Source organism: Scyliorhinus torazame, chromosome 5, assembly GCF_047496885.1.
Source record: "Scyliorhinus torazame isolate Kashiwa2021f chromosome 5, sScyTor2.1, whole genome shotgun sequence".
In the NCBI taxonomy this organism is placed as follows: domain Eukaryota; kingdom Metazoa; phylum Chordata; class Chondrichthyes; order Carcharhiniformes; family Scyliorhinidae; genus Scyliorhinus; species Scyliorhinus torazame.
Window position 1 is genome coordinate 262,720,281 of NC_092711.1, and position 17,771 is coordinate 262,738,051.

The following is a 17,771-nucleotide window of genomic DNA, read 5'->3' on the forward strand; positions in this document are numbered from 1 at the left end:
GCTGTCCATCCAAAATTATTTAAGCACTCCCTTGTTACTTGTATTAACAGTAAGTTTGTGGGGGGGCAACATTAATCAATTCTCCAGGGGAGAATTTCTACCAATAAGCCTCCTTGTACTTGTAGTCAGTGAGTTAATGTTACTTTTTGGCTGTTAGCAGTCCAATTACGCCAAGTAACCAAGTTAAAATCAACCACTGTTTATTCCCAGATGTTGTAAAAATATCTAATTTCATAAGTCCTATGTTTTCATATTCTAACTTTGAGTGGAGATTGATGGTATTAAATGTAAAATAATGGAGCCCCTGTTGAAGAGGTAGATAAATAGACCTAAAGGAATTACAATTCAAAGGGTAGTCTTTGTTGATTTAAGAAGGTCAGATTTGGAAGTGGGAACACCATCAAAATAAGTGACCTCTTTCTTAGTCTGGGTGGCAAAGAGCTGACTACAATTGTCTTCATAAAGGTGCAATTTATTGATATGATTTCCCAAAACTAAGGGAAGGTTTGGAAATGGGAGATAATTTGTTTAATCTGCACCTGGGACATTCCAGGTGTGTCAGATTGCCGTGAAAATAGATTGCATGGGGCTAGGTTTTGTTTCTGGGTTTACCAGCGTTATTTTTCGCTGAAGCAGTTAGTTGGATCATGGGGGCAACTTTGAGGAGCAGAGATAGAGAAATTTGCCAGAAGCTGTTAACTTTAAGGAAAGGGCAATCAACTGTACATCTGAGTTTCATAGATTATCATAGAATTTACAGTGCAGAAGGAGGCCATTCGGCCCATCGAGTCTGCACCAGCTCTTGGAAAGAGCACCCTACCCAAGGTCAACACCTCCACCCTATCCCCATAACCCAGTAACCCCACCCAATACTAAGGGCAATTTTGGATACTAAGGGCAATTTTGGACACTAAGGGCAATTTATCATGGCCAATCCACCTAACCTGCACATCTTTGGACTGTGGGAGGAAACCGGAGCACCCGGAGGAAACCCACGCACACATGGGGAGGATGTGCAGACTCCGTACAGACAGTGACCCAAGCCGGAATCAAACCTGGGACCCTGGAGCTGTGAAGCAATTGTGCTATCCACAATGCTACCGTGCTGTCCTTAATGATTATGTATTGTCACAAGTAGGCTTCAATGAAGTTACTGTGAAAAGTCCCTAGTCACCACATTCTGGCGCCTGTTCAGGGAGGCCGGTACAGGAATTGAACCTACGCTGCTGCCATGTTCTGCATTACAAGCCAGCTGTTTAGTCCACTGTGCTAAACCAGCCTCTCTGGTTGGAGTTTCCAAGCAAAATTGCAGTGAAGGCCACACTTCAGTTGCAGTGTCCACAATCCCAGGAGTTGTGGAGTGTCATATAGCTGGATCCTATGGTAAGGACTCTTAAGAAATCTCATAGCTCGGAGAATATTACGAACACCGAGGAGAATCAAAGTGAATTTCTGAAAACTGTGGCAAACCATTGTTTGAACCTGGAGAAGTAAAGGAACCCATATGATCCTGTAGTGTAAACGGGAATTTTTGGGTGGAAATAATAGTCGAACAGGGAGTTTCCGTTGAAAATTTTGGGCTTAACTCTTGAACTTCCTCGAGGACACAGCACCTGGTTTTCTGAGAAATACGTTTAATTTGTGGATTGATTAATTTATAAAACTTGACTGCTTTCTTTTACAGATGTTCACAAAAACTGGAAGAAGCTGGTTGGATTGTAGAAAACCTTTGCTAGCAGATGGATTTCTGGACTTGGCTGTGACAGTACTTTGATTTTATTTTTTCATAATCTTGTTTCCTAAGTTTAATAGGGTTCTTTGTTTTACTTGATGCACAAATTAGTGGCCTATGCTTGCTCTCAGGAATTGCATTTTATTGGAAAAGGCAAATAAAATGAAACGAGGTGATATATTTGCTTTGCTTATTGACTCAAGGGGTTGTGGGACGATATATCAGCACGAGTTGGGGATTGGTTAAGGGAAAGGAAACAGCAGAAATAAATAGGCCATTTTCAGGTTGGCAAGTTGTAATTAACCAGTTAGTGCTTGGGTATCAGCTATTTACGATCTATAGCATTGTTATGCGTAAGGAGACTAAGTATAACATATCCAGGTTCGAACAAAGAAATTTACAGCATAGGAACAGGCCCATCGGCCTTCTAACTGACATTGCTGCCCGTTGGTTCTCTGACAATGCAAAGATGGGTAGGAAAGCAAGCAGTGAGAACGACCCAAAGAGGCTGCAAAGGAATGTTGATAAGTTGAGCCTGTGGATAAGATCATGGCAGATGAAATGTGAAGTTATCAACTTTGGTAGGGGAAAAGTAGAAATGCAGGCTAATTTTTAAATGGCAAGAGACAGAAATGTTGATATTCAGAGGGACTTGAGTGTTCATGCATACAAAATGCAGATTGTTAACATGTCAGTACAGAAAGCATTTGGGTAGGCAAGTCGTACGTTAGGCTTTAGTACAAAGAAATTGATGTATAAGAGTAACAAAGTGCACTATACTTATACAAGGCCTTTGTGAGACCACAGATGGAACATTGCAATTTTGGTCTCTTTACTTTCCTTAGAACATGTACAACAGAGATTCTGTAGACAAATTGCAGGATGAGAGGATTGTTTTATGAGGGTATATTGACTCGATTAGATCAATATTCCCTTAGAACTTAGAAGAATGAGAATGTGATGCATTTGAAACATAGGCCGGAATTCTTCGGCCGTTAGGATTCTCTGTTTCCGCCGGCAACATACCCCTGCCCGCGGTTTCCTGGCGCTGTGGGGTGGCTTCAATGGGAAATCACATTGTCAAGCGGTGGAAGTAGAAAGTCCCTTTGCCAGTAAACGGCACGCCACCGAACAACATGACTGGGGGACCGAAGAATCCAGCCCATAGAAAGTTTTTGGGAACGTGATTTTAGTTGGTTGGTTCACGACCGGGAAGCCAAGAGCTAACGGTCACAGCCTCAGACTAAAGAGTCGTATATTTCGGACGGAGATGAATAGAAATTTATTCACTGAAAGGATTGTGCATCATGGAAATTACCCAAAGAACTGTGAATATTCCAATTGTTGAGGTGTATACAAAGCAGAGATTAATGGGCTTTGGGTGCAAAAGTAATTAAGTAATATGGGGATAGTGTGGGAAGATGCAGTTGAGTTAGGAGATCACTCGTGATCATATTGAATGACCAAGAAGGTTTGAGGTACTGAATAGCTTTCTCCTGATCCTGTTACCCATGTTCTCACTCTGTGCCTATATACTGACTTTGTTTTCTTCTCATTTTCAATTTTCTCTGCCTGAATTTGTTAAAGCTGCTGTAGCAATATGTCATATTAAAGCAATGTAGTAACATTATTCTGCATTTTGTGGCCACAGCTGTCAAAACAATAGAGTTTAGGTAAAATAATGTGAATTGTCTTATGTTCTGTGATCGACTGGCAGCAATCATTGAGTTATACGATCGCAGTAGCAGCAATCATTGAGTTATACGATCAATTAACTATAATATTGAGTGCTGAGCATGTAATGTGCCATTTAAAACCACAGACTATGCAACATTGAAACAGGCCACTAGGCTCAACCAGCCCATCGTGTCACTTATGTTCCAGTCGGGCTTCCTCCTATTCTACATCTGTATCAGCATAACCCTCTTCCATCCCCATGCTTGTCTGACTGCCCTTTAAATGCATTTATACTATTAACTTCAACCACAGTCTGTTAATGAGTTCCACTTTCTCACCACTATAAAATTTCTTATGAATTCCTGATTTGATTTCCTGCGCTATTATTGCCCTTCCCCAGAAGTGGAAAAAAAATCTATCCACTTTATCATAACTTTTCATAATTTCAAAGAACTTTACTAGGTCATCCCTCTGCCTTCTCTTTTCAAGAGGGAAAGAAAACGCAGCTGGTACATCTTTTCCTGATTGGCATAACCTCACATTTCTGGTGTCATCCTTGTAAATTGTTTATTCACCCTGTCCAGTGTCTTTAAAGTCTTTTTACTATGTTGAAACCAGCACTGTACGTTGCACTGCCATGTATATCCTAACCAAGAGTCAATACAAATTTAGCATAACTTATCTCCATTTTGACTCTACCCTCTTGGTATGATTCCTAGCGCTTGGTTTCCATTTTTATCGCCTTGTTATCTGGTGTCACTCTGTTTAGTGACATGGAAATTTGTGCTCTTAGATATCTTTGTTCCTCTACCCAAGGGGGACTTGATAAAACTTTATTGAAAAATATCTCCTTTTGTTCAAGGTGAAATAGAATTCTCTTAATGTGAGGATACTGATCATACTAACTGCCCCGAGACAGGCTCATGTGATCTGGCTGTCACCAGGAAACAAACCAAAACCTATTAACAACCAAGTGGCAGTTCTCGCAAGAAGAAAAGGGATAGCTGCTTTTTGAAGACAGACATAAAAATACAAATAAATTACTGCTGCGGAGGATAAGTGCAGCTGCTGTGAAGAGCAGGGTGAATTGTTTTGGCATTTGCAACTAAGCAGAATGTTTGGAAAATATGGTTTTCTGTTGAAATAGAAATGTAGAGGGGCAGGTAGTATTGAGGAAGCAGGGGTGCTGCAGAAAGACTTGACAAGCTAGGAGAGTGGTCAAAGAAGTGTCAGATGGAATACAATGTGGAAAAGTGCGAGGTTATGCACTTTGGTAGGAAGAATGGAAGCATAGACTATGTTCTAAATGGGAAAAGGCTTAGGAAATCAGAAGCACAAACGGACTTGGGAGTCCCAGTTCAAGATTCCCTTAAGGTTAACTTGCATGTTCAGTCGGCAGTTAGGAAGGCAAATGCAATGTTAGCATTCAAGTCGAAAGGGCTAGAATATAAGAGCAGGGATGTACTTCTGAGGCTGTACAAGGCTCTGGTAAGACACCGTTTGGAGTATTGAGAGCAGTTTTGGGCCCCGTATCTAAGGAAGGATGTGCTGACTTTGAAAAAGGTCCAGAGGAAGGTAACAAGAATGATCCCTGGAAAGAAGAACTTGTCATATGAGGAGTGGTTGAGGACTCTGGGTACTCGAAGTTTAGAAGGATACGGGGCGATCTTATTGAAACATATAGGATACTGAGAAGCCTAGATAGAGTGGACATGGTGAGGGTGTTTCCACTGGTAGGAAAAACTGGAACCCGAGGGCACAGCCTCAGACTGAAGAGATGATTCTTTAAATCAGATCAGGAGGAATTTCTTCAGCCAGAGGGTGGTGAATTGGTAGATCCCTTTGCTGCAGAAGGCTGTGGAGGCCAAATCACTGAGCGTCTTTAAGACAGAGATAGATAGGTTCTTGATTAATAAGGGGATTAAGGGTTCTGGAGAGAAGGCAGGAGAATAGGGATGAAAAAATATTAGCCATGATTGAATGGCAGAGCAGACTCGATGGGCCAACTGGCCTTATTCTGCTCCTATGTCTTGAGGTTTTATGGACAGTATTGATTCGACTATTTTAGATTTAAAGAACAAGTAGTTACTGAGATGGACCTGGCTGGAAAAGACTGTTTGGGAACACTTAGTCTGACTGGAACAATTTTGAAGGGACCATGAAAATTTAGACACCACGTGCAGGGGGACTGAACTTAATTCTGTATTACTACTTATCTGCCAGAAGCATGGTATAACATAAAAACATTACAAATGCTATATTTCGATTGAGTTAATTGGTTAATGCAAAAGTACCTTTTTAAGTCTGTATACTAGTTGCCTGTTAAGTGGTGTTTGATCTTTTCAATTTTATGTGGTCTGTTATGGTAAAAGTCTTAAAAGGTGAAATCGTGTCTTTCGATAATTTCCTTTATTCGCTGGAAGATTTGTTTCTTTTAAGAAGTTATTGATCTCTACAATGATTGTAACACAAAATGACAATTTAATTTTGTTTGCTGAAATGTAATACCTTACACTTGTCAGTGCTGAAATTAATTTTATCATTTATATATCTGTACTGCAAGTTTATTCATGTTATCTTTTAATTTGTCTTCCTCAGTCTTGTCTTTCTTCCTGAATTTGGTGTCTTCCACAAATTTAGAAATTGTATTTTTGATTCCAAAGTCTAAATTTGTTAATTTAAATTTTGAATAATGGACTTGGCACTGATCCTTGTTGGACTTCATTTCCACACCTTCCAGTTTGAATAAGCTACCCTTTTCACCATGTTTGTATTTTCTGTCTTTCAGTGGGATAGGGAGGATCCCGTTGCCATAGTCCACATGGGTGCCAACAACATAGATAGAACAAGGAAGGAAGTTCTGCAGGGGTGTATGAGCAGCTATGGGCTAAATTGAAAAGCAGATCTCAAAGGTAATAATTATTACCTGGGCCACGAGAAAATTGGCATATGGGAAATAGGATTAGAGAGATGAATACGTGACTCAAAGAATGCTGTGGGAAAAATGGGTTTTGATTCATGGGATGCAGACACCAGTACTGGGGAAAATGGGAGCTGGACCAATCGAATTTTCTTCCTCTGAACCATGCTGGACATGCCTTTTGGCAAGTTGTATGACGAGGATGGTAGTGAGGGCTTTGAACTAAATAATGGAGAGGTGGTGGGGGGAGATTAAAAGGGAAACAATCAAGTAATAGCACAAGACTGCGATTTTGGTAATGATAACAGAGTGATGGACAGCAAACTAGAGCTAAAAAAGTTAGGAAATTAATATTGATAGACAAAAATTATAGGAAAAACAGGACAGGGTGCTCTCGGGGGGGGGGGGGGGGGGGGGAGAGAGAGAGATCTTGGAAACTTACCAGGTGATGCAGGAGGAGGCCTCGGTGGTGGAGTTGAAAGGTAAGTGGGAGGAGGAGTTGGGAGAGGAGATCGAACAGGGGACGTGGGCAGATGCCCTAGGGAGGGTGAACTCTTCCTCTTCATGCGCGAGGCTCAGTCTCATACAGTTTAAGGTGCTGCACAGGGCCCACGTCACTGGGACAAGGATGAGCAGGTTCTTTGGGGGTGAGGACAGGTGTGTTAGGTGCTCAGGGAGCCCAGCAAATCACACCCATATGTTCTGGGCAGGCCCAGCGCTGGAGGAATTTTGGAAGGGCGTAGCAAGGACGGTGTCGAGGGTGGTAGGATCCAGGGTCACACCGGGCTGGGGGCTCGCAATATTTGGGGTGGCAGAGGAGTCGGGAGTGCAGGAGGCGAAAGAGGCCGGAATTCTGGCCTTTGCGTCCCTGGTAGCCCGGCGAAGGATTCTCCTTCAGTAGAAAGATACGAGGCCCCCAAGCGTGGAATCCTGGATCAGCGATATGGCAGGGTTCATTAAATTGGAGAGGGTGAAATTCGCCTTGAGAGGGTCGGTACAAGGGTTCTTTAGGCGGTGGCAACCGTTCTTCGACTTTCTGGCAGAACGATAGACATTGGTCAATGGCAGCGGGGGGAGGGGGGTTACTTTATTTTTGTTTATGTTATTTACACTGGAAGGGTCTGAGGGGGTGTATATACCTGTTGTCTTAAGTCGGGGTGTTAATGTTAATTTATTATTTAGGTACAGGGGGGGGGGAGCGGTTTGGGGGGTTGCTTTTTTAGATTGTGTTTTGTACTTAACCCTGTTGGGTTCTTTTTTCTTTCTCATTTTGTTATTGATATTTTATGAAAACCTTTAATAAAAATTATTTTTAAAAAAAAAAATTATAGGAAAAGCCTGAGGGACTAATATGCAACACAGCCTCGGGGCCAGGTTATAAACAAGATAGCTGCAGAGATGGTGGAAGCACTTGCTGTGTTTTTTCAGAATTCATTGGATTCAAGAATGGTCCCCTTAGTTTGGAAGTTGGCAAATGTTATTCTTTTAAAGAAAGGAGGGGGAGGAAAAAGGTGCTGTAATCTATTATTAAGGAAGTGTTAACTTGCACTTAGACATAGTATGATTAGAATAAGTTAACATGGTTTTAGGAAAGGTACATTGTGTGTAACAAATTTATTGGAGTTGATGTAAGTAGTAAGGTTGATAAAGGGGAACCAGTAGATATATTAAAACTAGACTTCCAAAAGGATTTCGATACGGTGCCCAGAAAAGGTTATTGGCTTAATAAATTTGCATGGCATTAGAGGCAATGTATTGGTATGGGTACAGGATTGGTTAACAGGTAGGAAGCCGAGACATATGGTAGGATTCTCCATCAGCCGATGCCAAATTCAGGAAAGGCGATTTGGCAGGAGAAGTGGTGCTGAGACCTCAATCTATATTGCCAACTTAGTTGAATGAAGAGACGGAGAGTAATGTATTAAATTTTGCCGATGGTAACAAAGCTAGGTGGAGAGAAAAGCTTTGGGGATGACACAAAGAGGCTCAAAGATATAGAGACAGGTAAGGAAGTGAGCAACAAGATGGCAGATGGACTATAACGTAGGGAAGTGTGAAATATTGAGGTATTACATTGGTCGAAAGAATAGACTGAACTTTTTTTAAAGGCAAGAAACTTGTAAATAATGGATCTTCGTGGAGACTTCCGTGTGTGTATATATAAGTGTTAAGAAGGAAAATTAAGATTAAAAAAGAAGAAAATCAAAGAAAATAGTTGAGAGACAGACATCCAGAGAAATGATACGATGCAAATTCCCCTATCAGTGGAAAATAGGTATTTTACACATGTGATTAGAGAAAACAATGGGCTTTTGAGGTGGTAACTTCGAAGTAGAGACAAGGAAATGTACATGCCAACGGCCAACTCCGCCACAAAGGGAAAGAAATAGTATAATTGTTGAACCCAACTAAACTGCTGCAAATTTGATCCAACTTGGAGCTGAGCAGATGATCTGTTGTTGCAAGGTGCCCTAGATCTTATTGCACTCTTTGATCCCACTGTCAATGCTTTTGTTATTTCTTTGGAGGAAAATCACCTTTTTATTGAAGAGGGTGATTTGTCTACTTATTCCATTGAGTTCATTGATGACAGGCACCAATAATTGCAACCAGGGTAAATGAGATGCTCAGCTCCAAGTTGGATCAAATCAATAAAGGAAGATCAGAGCTTATTAATTTAAAAAAAATAAATTTAGAGTACCCAATTCATTTTTTTTCCCAATTAAGGGGCAATTTAGCATGTCCAATCCGCCTAAACGGCACATCTTTGGGTTGTGGGGGTGAAACCCATACAAACACTGGGAGAATGTGCAAACTCCACACGGACAGTGACCCAGAGCTGGGATCGAACCTGGGACCTTGGCGCCGTGAGGCAGCAGTGCACCACCGTGCTGCCCTGTTCAGAGCTTATTAAGGTGTATGAATGTAAGCTGCAGCTCACAGCTTGATCTCATCAAGTCATGAATGCACTCAAATCTTTTTTCAGTAAAGAAGCAGATGCCCAAACTGTAGAGCTGCTACTACTGAAGAGTACTGTGCAGGAACTTCATATACATATAGGTCTGGGGGTTTATTCCAATGTTCATGATAGTGCAATCCTACCGTTACATGCTAACCGAGCAATCCCATTGTCTGCCAAGGAGTAGCCTCATGCTGAAGCAAACCTGGAAATTATGCTACTACCAACATAAGTGAAATGCATGTCCAAATAGTTAAAGACTTCCTTTCTTCATACCCTGCAAAGTCTTCAGAATGTTCTTTCTTCCTATTTTCCTCTACCAGGATCGTCCATGTTGAACATACAAATCCCGAAATAGGAGCAGGAGTAGGCTACTTGGTCCCTTCTTGCGCCCACTTAACCATTCAGTAAGATCATGTCTGGGCAGCACGATGGCACTGGTTAGCATTGCTGCCTCAACTCCAGCGACCTGGGTTCAATTCCGATCTCTGGTGACTGTTTGGAGTTTGCGCTTTCACCCCGTGTCTGCATGGGTTTCCTCCAGGTGCTCCGGTTTCCTCCAACAGTCCAAAGAACTGCAGGCTAGGTGGATTGACCGTGGTAAATTGCCCCTTCGTGTATAGAAGGTAGATGGGGTTACGGGGAAAAGGGTGAAGGCGTGGGCTTAAGTAGGGTGTTCTTTCCAAGGGCCGGTGCAGATTGGATGTGCCCAATGGTCTCCTTCTCCACTAGGGATTCTATTCTATCTGAGCTATCCCAAATAACCTTTCAGCCCCTTGTTTATCAAACATCTGTCTACCTCTGCCTTAAAAATATTCAAGGAAACTTCCGGGTGCGGCGATGACCAGCTGAGTCGCACGTTTCGGCAGCTCCCTGTGAAACGGACTTTTGGGCTCTTGATAGGAGCCCCAACGGCAATTTTAACGGCTGAAAACACCGTGCGGTAAACCAGAAGGGTGTTCCCCCTGGACACGGATGGAAAAAGGAGAGGAAAGTGGCCGGATTGCAGCGGATCCTTTGGAACAACGGCAAGGAAGGCAAGCAGAAACCAAGATGGCGTCGGAAGGTGGCAGTTTCATATGGGGCCCTGAACAACAAGAGTTTTTGAAACGCTGCGTGGAGGAGATAAAAAAGGAAATGAAGAAAGAGTTGTTGGCCCCGATACTACAGGCGATTGAAGGGCCGAAAGAGGAACAAAAGACCCAGGAGCAGGAGCTTCGGGTCGTGAAGGCGAAAGCAGCAGAGAATGAAAGCGACATACAGGGCCTGGTGGTGAAGTCGGAGATACAGGAGGCACACCAGAAACGATCTGTGGAGAGGTTGGAGGCACTGGAAAATAACGCAAGGAGGAACAACTTGAGGATTCTTGGCCTTCCTGAAGGTGTGGAGGGGGCGGACGTCGGGGCATATGTGAGCACGATGCTGCACTCGTTAATGGGAGTGGAGGCCCCGATGGGTCCGTTGGAGGTGGAGGGAGCATACCGAGTTATGGTGCGAGGACCGAGAGCAGGAGAAGCTCCCAGAGCCATAGTGGTGAGATTTCTCCGTTTTAAGGATAGAGAAATGGTCCTTAGATGGGCGAAGAAAACTCGGTGTAGTAAATGGGAGAACGCGGTGATCCGCGTCTATCAAGATTGGAGTGCGGAGGTGGCGAGAAGGAGGGCGAGCTTTAATCGGGCCAAAGCGGTACTTCACAAAAAAAGATAAAGTTTGGAATGCTGCAACCGGCAAGACTGTGGGTCACATATCAAGGGAGGCACCACTACTTTGAGACGGCGGATGAAGCGTGGACTTTTATTGTAGAAGAAAAATTGGAATGATTGGACTACGAAAATGAACGTTTGGACAAAGTGGTGGGACGAGGGGGGGGGGGGGAGCGAAGAGGGATTGTATGATTAATCCTGCGGTATGGTAACTTTTCTTTCTCCCACAGGTGGTGATGGGGGGAGGTGGGGAGGGAGAGGAGATGGGGCGTTGGCCATGGGAGGCGGGGCTGAGGGAGAGGCGCGGGCTTGGTTCCCGCGCTATGATAATTATGGCGGGAATAGAGAAGCAGGAAGGAGGGGGCGCCGCACGGGGCGAGCCGTGATCACGGGGGGAAGCCGAGGTCAGCCAGAGTTTGCTGACTTCTGGGAGCAACATGGGGGGAGTAATTACGCTAGCGGGGGGTCTAGCGGGGGGGGGGGGGGGGGAGGGGGGAATTACTGGGTTGCTGCTGCTGGGGAAAGGGGGGAGTGGGTGCGGGAAAGGATGGGCGGGGGGGGCACCGTCTGGGAGAAATACAGCCGCGTGGGAACTGGGCGAGAAGCTGGAAAAAGATGATGGCTAACCGGCAAGGGGGGGGGGGGGTGGGAAGCCCCCCAACTCGGCTGATCACGTGGAACGTGAGGGGGCTTAACGGGCCGATAAAGAGGGCACGAGTACTCGCACACCTTAAGAAACTTAAAGCAGATGTGGTCATGTTACAGGAAACGCACCTGAAACTGATAGATCAGGTTAGGTTGCGCAAAGGATGGGTAGGGCAGGTGTTCCATTCGGGGCTGGATGCGAAAAACAGGGGGGTGGCTATATTAGTGGGGAAGCGGGTAATGTTCGAGGCAAAGACTATAGTGGCGGATAACGGGGGCAGATACGTGATGGTGAGTGGCAAATTACAGGGAGAGATGGTGGTGTTGGTAAACGTGTATGCCCCGAATTGGGACGATGCCAATTTTATGAGGTGAATGCTAGGACGCATCCCAGACCTAGAGACCGGAAAGCTGATAATGGGGGGAGACTTTAACACGGTATTGGAACCAAGGCTGGATAGGTCGAAGTCCAGGACTGGTAGGAGGCCGGCAGCAGCCAAGGTGCTTAAGGATTTTATGGAGCAGATGGGAGGGGTGGACCCGTGGAGATTCAGTAGACCTAGGAGTAAGGAGTTCTCGTTTTTCTCCTATGTCCATAAAGTCTATTCACGCATAGACTTTTTTGTGTTGGGTAGGGCATTGATCCCGAGGGTGAGGGGAACGGAATATACGGCTATAGCCATTTCGGATCATGCCCCACACTGGGTAGACTTGGAGATAGGGGAGGAAACAAGAGGGCGTCCACCCTGGAGAATGGATATGGGACTAATGGCGGATGAGGGGGTGTGCTTAAGGGTGAGGGGATGCATTGAAAAGTACTTGGAACTCAATGACAATGGGGAGGTTCAGGTGGGAGTGGTCTGGGAGGCGTTGAAGGCGGTGGTTAGGGGGGAGCTGATATCAATAAGGACACATAAAGGGAAGCAGGAGAGTAAGGAACGGGAGCGGTTGTTGCAAGAACTTTTGAGGGTGGACAGACAGTATGCGGAAGCACCGGAGGAGGGACTGTATAGGGAAAGGCAAAGGCTGCATGTGGAATTTGACTTGCTGACCACAGGCACTGCAGAGGCACAATGGAGGAAGGCGCAGGGTGTACAGTATGAATATGGAGAGAAGGCGAGCAGCTTGCTGGCACACCAATTGAGGAAAAGGGGAGCAGCGAGGGAAATAGGGGGGGTGAGAGACGAAGATGGAGAGACGGAGCGGGGAGCGGAGAGAGTGAATGAAGTGTTTAAGACATTTTATAAAAAATTGTATGAAGCTCAACCCCCGGATGGGAGGGAGAGAATGATGGAGTTTTTGGATCGGCTGGAAATTCCCAAGGTGGAAGAGCAGGAAAGGATGGGATTGGGAGCACAGATCACGGTAGAAGAAGTGGTGAAAGGAATTAGGAACATGCAGACGGGAAAGGCCCCGGGACCGGACGGATTCCCAGTTGAATTTTGCAGAAAATATTTGGACTTGCTCGCCCCGCTACTGACGAGGACCTTCAACGAGGCAAAGGAAAGGGGATAACTGCCCCCGACTGTCAGAAGCAACGATATCGCTTCTTTTAAAGAAGGAAAAGGATCCGCTACAATGCGGGTCCTACAGACCAATCTCCCTCCTCAATGTAGATGCCAAGGTCTTGGCCAAGGTAATGGCAATGAGAATAGAGGAATGTGTCCCGGGGGTGGTTCATGAGGACCAAACTGGGTTTGTGAAGGGGCGACAGCTGAACACGAACATACGGAGGTTGTTAGGGGTAATGATGATGGCCCCACCAGAGGGTGAAACGGAGATAGTAGTGGCGATGGATGCCGAGAAAGCATTTGATAGAGTGGAGTGGGATTATCTGTGGGAGGTGTTGAGGAGATTTGGGTTCGGAGAGGGGTATGTTAGATGGGTGCAGCTGTTGTATAGGGCCCCAGTGGCGAGTGTGGTCACGAATGGACGGGGATCGGCATATTTTCGGCTCCATAGAGGGACAAGGCAGGGATGTCCTCTGTCCCCATTACTGTTTGCACTGGCGATTGAGCCCCTGGCGATAGCGCTGAGAGGTTCCAAGGGATGGAGGGGAATACTTAGGGGAGGAGAAGAACACCGGGTATCTTTATATGCGGATGATCTGCTACTATATGTGGCGGATCCAGCGGAGGGGATGCCAGAAATAATGCGGATACTTGGGGAGTTTGGGGATTTTTCAGGGTATAAATTGAATATGGGAAAGAGTGAGCTGTTTGTGGTGCATCCAGGGGAGCAGAGTAGAGAAATAGAAGACCTACCGTTGAGGAAGGTAACAAGAGACTTTCGTTACCTGGGGATCCAGATAGCTAAGAATTGGGGCACATTGCACAGGCTAAATTTGACGCGGTTGGTGGAACAGATGGAGGAAGATTTCAAGAGATGGGACATGGTAGCATTGTCAATGGCAGGGAGGGTGCAGGCGGTTAAGATGGTGGTCCTCCCGAGATTCCTTTTTGTGTTTCAGTGTCTCCCGGTGGTGATCACGAAGGCTTTTTTCAAAAGGATAGAAAAGAGTATTATGGGTTTTGTTTGGGCCGGGAAGACTCCGAGAGTGAGGAAGGGATTCTTACAGCGTAGTAGGGATAGGGGGGGGCTGGCACTACCGAGCCTAAGTGAGTATTATTGGGCTGCTAATATTTCAATGGTGAGTAAGTGGATGGGAGAGGAGGAAGGAGCGGCTTGGAAGAGATTAGAGAGGGCGTCCTGTAGGGGGACCAGCCTGCAGGCTATGGTGACAGCCCCATTGCCGTTCTCACCAAGGAACTATACCACGAGTCCGGTGGTGGTAGCTACACTGAAGATTTGGGGACAGTGGAGACGACATAGGGGAAAGACCGGAGCACTGGGGGGGGTCCCCGATAAGAAACAACCATAGGTTTGCCCCGGGGGGAATGGATGGGGGATATGGAATGTGGCAAAGAGCAGGTATAACGCAATTGAAAGATCTATTTGTGGATGGGAAGTTTGCGAGTCTGGGAGCGCTGACCGAGAAATATGGGTTGCCCCAAGGGAATGCATTCAGGTACATGCAATTGAGGGCTTTTGCGAGGCAGCAGGTGAGGGAGTTCCCGCAGCTCCCGACACAAGAGGTGCAGGACAGAGTCATCTCAAAGACATGGGTGGGGGACGGTAAGGTGTCGGATATATATAGGGAAATGAGAGACGAAGGGGAGACTATGATGGACGAACTAAAAGGGAAATGGGAAGAAGAGCTAGGGGAGGAGATTGAGGAGGGGATGTGGGCAGATGCCCTAAACAGGGTAAACTCGTCGTCCTCGTGCGCCAGGCTAAGCCTGATTCTGTTTAAGGTATTACACAGGGCACATATGACTGGAACACGGCTCAGTAAATTTTTTGGGGTGGAGGATAGGTGTGCGAGGTGCTCGAGAAGCCCAGCGAATCATACCCATATGTTTTGGTCATGCCCGGCACTACAGGGGTTTTGGATGGGGGTGACAAAGGTGCTTTCGAAAGTAGTAGGAGTCCGGGTCGAACCAAGCTGGGGGTTGGCTATATTTGGGGTTGCACAAGAGCCGGGAGTGCAGGAGGCGAAAGAGGCCGATGTTTTGGCCTTTGCGTCCCTAGTAGCCCGGCGCAGAATATTGCTAATGTGGAAAGAAGCCAAGCCCCCGGGGGTGGAGACCTGGATAAATGATATGGCGGGGTTCATAAAGTTAGAGCGGATTAAGTTCGTCCTAAGGGGGTCGGCTCAAGGGTTTACTAGGCGGTGGCAACCGTTCGTCGAATATCTTGCGGAAAGATAGATAGGGGAGAACAAAGAAGGCAGCAGCAGCGGCCCAGGACTTGGGGGGGGGGGGGGGGGGGGGGAGGGATGGGGGGGGGGGGGGGGGTGGCCTGAGACAGGGCAGTTGCCAATTAGGGCTAGTTTTTATTTTTTGTTATTTAATATTTATTTATTTGTTTTTGTTTAAATTTAAAAAAGGTCATTATTATCTGTATTGTTACAATGTTGTGTAAAGGATGCACAATGTACTGTGTTGGTTGACCAAAAATTTTCAATAAAATATTATTAAAAAAAAAAATATTCAAGGAATCTGTTTCCACCTCCTTCAGAGGAAGAGAATTCTGAAGACTCTGCCCTCTGAAAGAAAATAATTTTCCTCATCCCTGTCTTAAATGGGTGGCCCCTTATTTTCAAACAGTGACCCATCGTTCTAGATTCTTCCTCAGGAGGAAATGTCCTCTCCACATCCACTCTGTCAAGACACCTCAGGAACTTGTATGTTTCACTCGAGTCACCTCTTAGGCTTGTAAACTTAGTGGATACAGCAATGTTTCTTTGTATGTCAACCTGCCTAATCTAGGTATTAGTCTAGTAAACCTTCACTGAACTGCTTCTAAAGCATTTACATCCTTTTATAAGAGTCCGTCCTGTTTATTTCCTTTGTTCCCATTTATTATTTTAGTATTTTGGCCATAGTCCCATAATCGGAATGTGCCTTTATGCAGAAGAGTGCTGGACAGGACAGTGTGTTCCTAGGTTTGTGTTTTGGAGAGGCGAAACTAGACATGTCATCTCCGGGTGAACCTTGGGGACCAGTTTTGGAGGAAATCAGTTTGATTACCTAACTAGACACAGGTGGGTTGGCCAGGGGCAGTGTTCTGCCTGACAATAGTCAGCGATTGGTTTCTGCCAGGTGTTTTTTTTCGGAGAGATCCTGCCAGAAGTCTCCAGATCCTCGAAGGAAGAGTATCTGTGTTTCTCCCCCCTCTCTGCTGCTGGCTGCCTGCTGTCTCCTTGTGTCTGCAGTGAAGATCTTGAAGGAAAATAAAGCACCCTACTAAAGGCCTAACCTTGAGCTAAAAACTAACTGGAAGATATCCATCTGAATCAAAGATCCTTGATCCTTTTATTTGATTATTTCTCTTGCCTCTCCTCTTTCTGTGTTGTTTGTCCTGTGTGTATAGAGGGTGGATGGATTAGAATGTGGGGTGTTGGGAATCCAACAGTAGATAGCCAGTTGCATTTTGTGCTTATTCAATTATAATTACTGTTTGTAATAAAAGGTATCTGTATTTAAATTTTACAAACCTGGTGACTATAGTCAATTTAACTCAACCAAAGCCACGGGTATTAATATAAAAACGAATTTCACCTGTGTTGTGATTCCAGGTCAAGTGCGGCTGGAATTGACCGCTCACAAGCCCAGGGTGTCATGACAGTTAGAGAAGGACACCCATGGACTTCCGGTGGTGGCAATGAGTGAGTGAGCCACACATTCGGGGGCTCTCACTCCGGCGGGATTTGAGGACCTGGTTCCCCGGTTTTGTGGGACTGCGGAGCACTGGAAAGACGGCCACGGAGGTGCTGAGGAACGGGCGGACCTCGGACCCGGCGATCCAGCAGGCGCTGGAAAACATGCTGCAGGTGATAAAAAGCAGTTTTGAATCGTTGAAGCGGGATAACTTGGACCCACTTCAGAAGGCAGTGGATCAATTGAACCAGAGATTGGATGCCCAGGACGAAAAAGTTAAGGAGCTGGGAGAGGCGGTGGAAGAGCAGGTGGACGCGCAGACGATTGCTGCACTATAAGTCGATGGGTTGAAGGAGATACAGAGAAGACTGCTGGACAGAGTAGAGGAGCTTGAAAATAGAGCCCGTAGACAAAATCAGGATCATCGGCCTCCCGGAGGCAGCTGATGCCACAGCGTTCGTGGCGGACCTGTTGATGTAGCTGATGGGGGCTGAAGCCTGTCCGCGAGCGCCGGAGCTGAAGGGGTGCACATAGAGTACAGGCGAGGCAGCTGCGTCCGGGGGGGGGGGGGGGGGGGGGCCCGTCCGATGGTGTTTGGGTTCCACAGGTTTGCGGAGAAGGAGCGGGTGCTGCAGTGGGCAAAGAGCGCTAAGAGCAGCACGTGCAATAACCATGTCCTTCGCATTTACCAGGACCTAAGCCAGGAAGTGGCCAGGCGGTGAGCAGCCTTAAAACAAGTTAAGGAGGTGTTCAAAAAGCACGTGAAGTTTGGTCTGCTCTTCCCGGCCCGTCTTTGAGTTACGCATCAGGGCCAACACCACTACTTCTCCGAGCCCGAAGAAGCGATGGACCTTGTGAGGGATCAGGGGCTGGTCTTGAAAAAAGGTCCCACGGACGCAAGCTAGGGTCTGAG

The 17,771-nt window shown here is 46.0% G+C and overlaps 1 protein-coding gene across 1 annotated transcript in view; it reads left to right on the forward strand.

The window, feature by feature from the left end:
* tex11 (testis expressed 11) overlaps positions 1-17,771 on the forward strand; it is a 447,334-nt gene that overhangs the window by 61,968 nt on the left and 367,595 nt on the right. Inside the window, exon 6 of the mRNA XM_072501531.1 lies at positions 1,685-1,765. Within this exon, the coding sequence (XP_072357632.1) occupies positions 1,685-1,765 (81 nt within the window). The remainder of the gene's footprint in view (positions 1-1,684; positions 1,766-17,771) is intronic.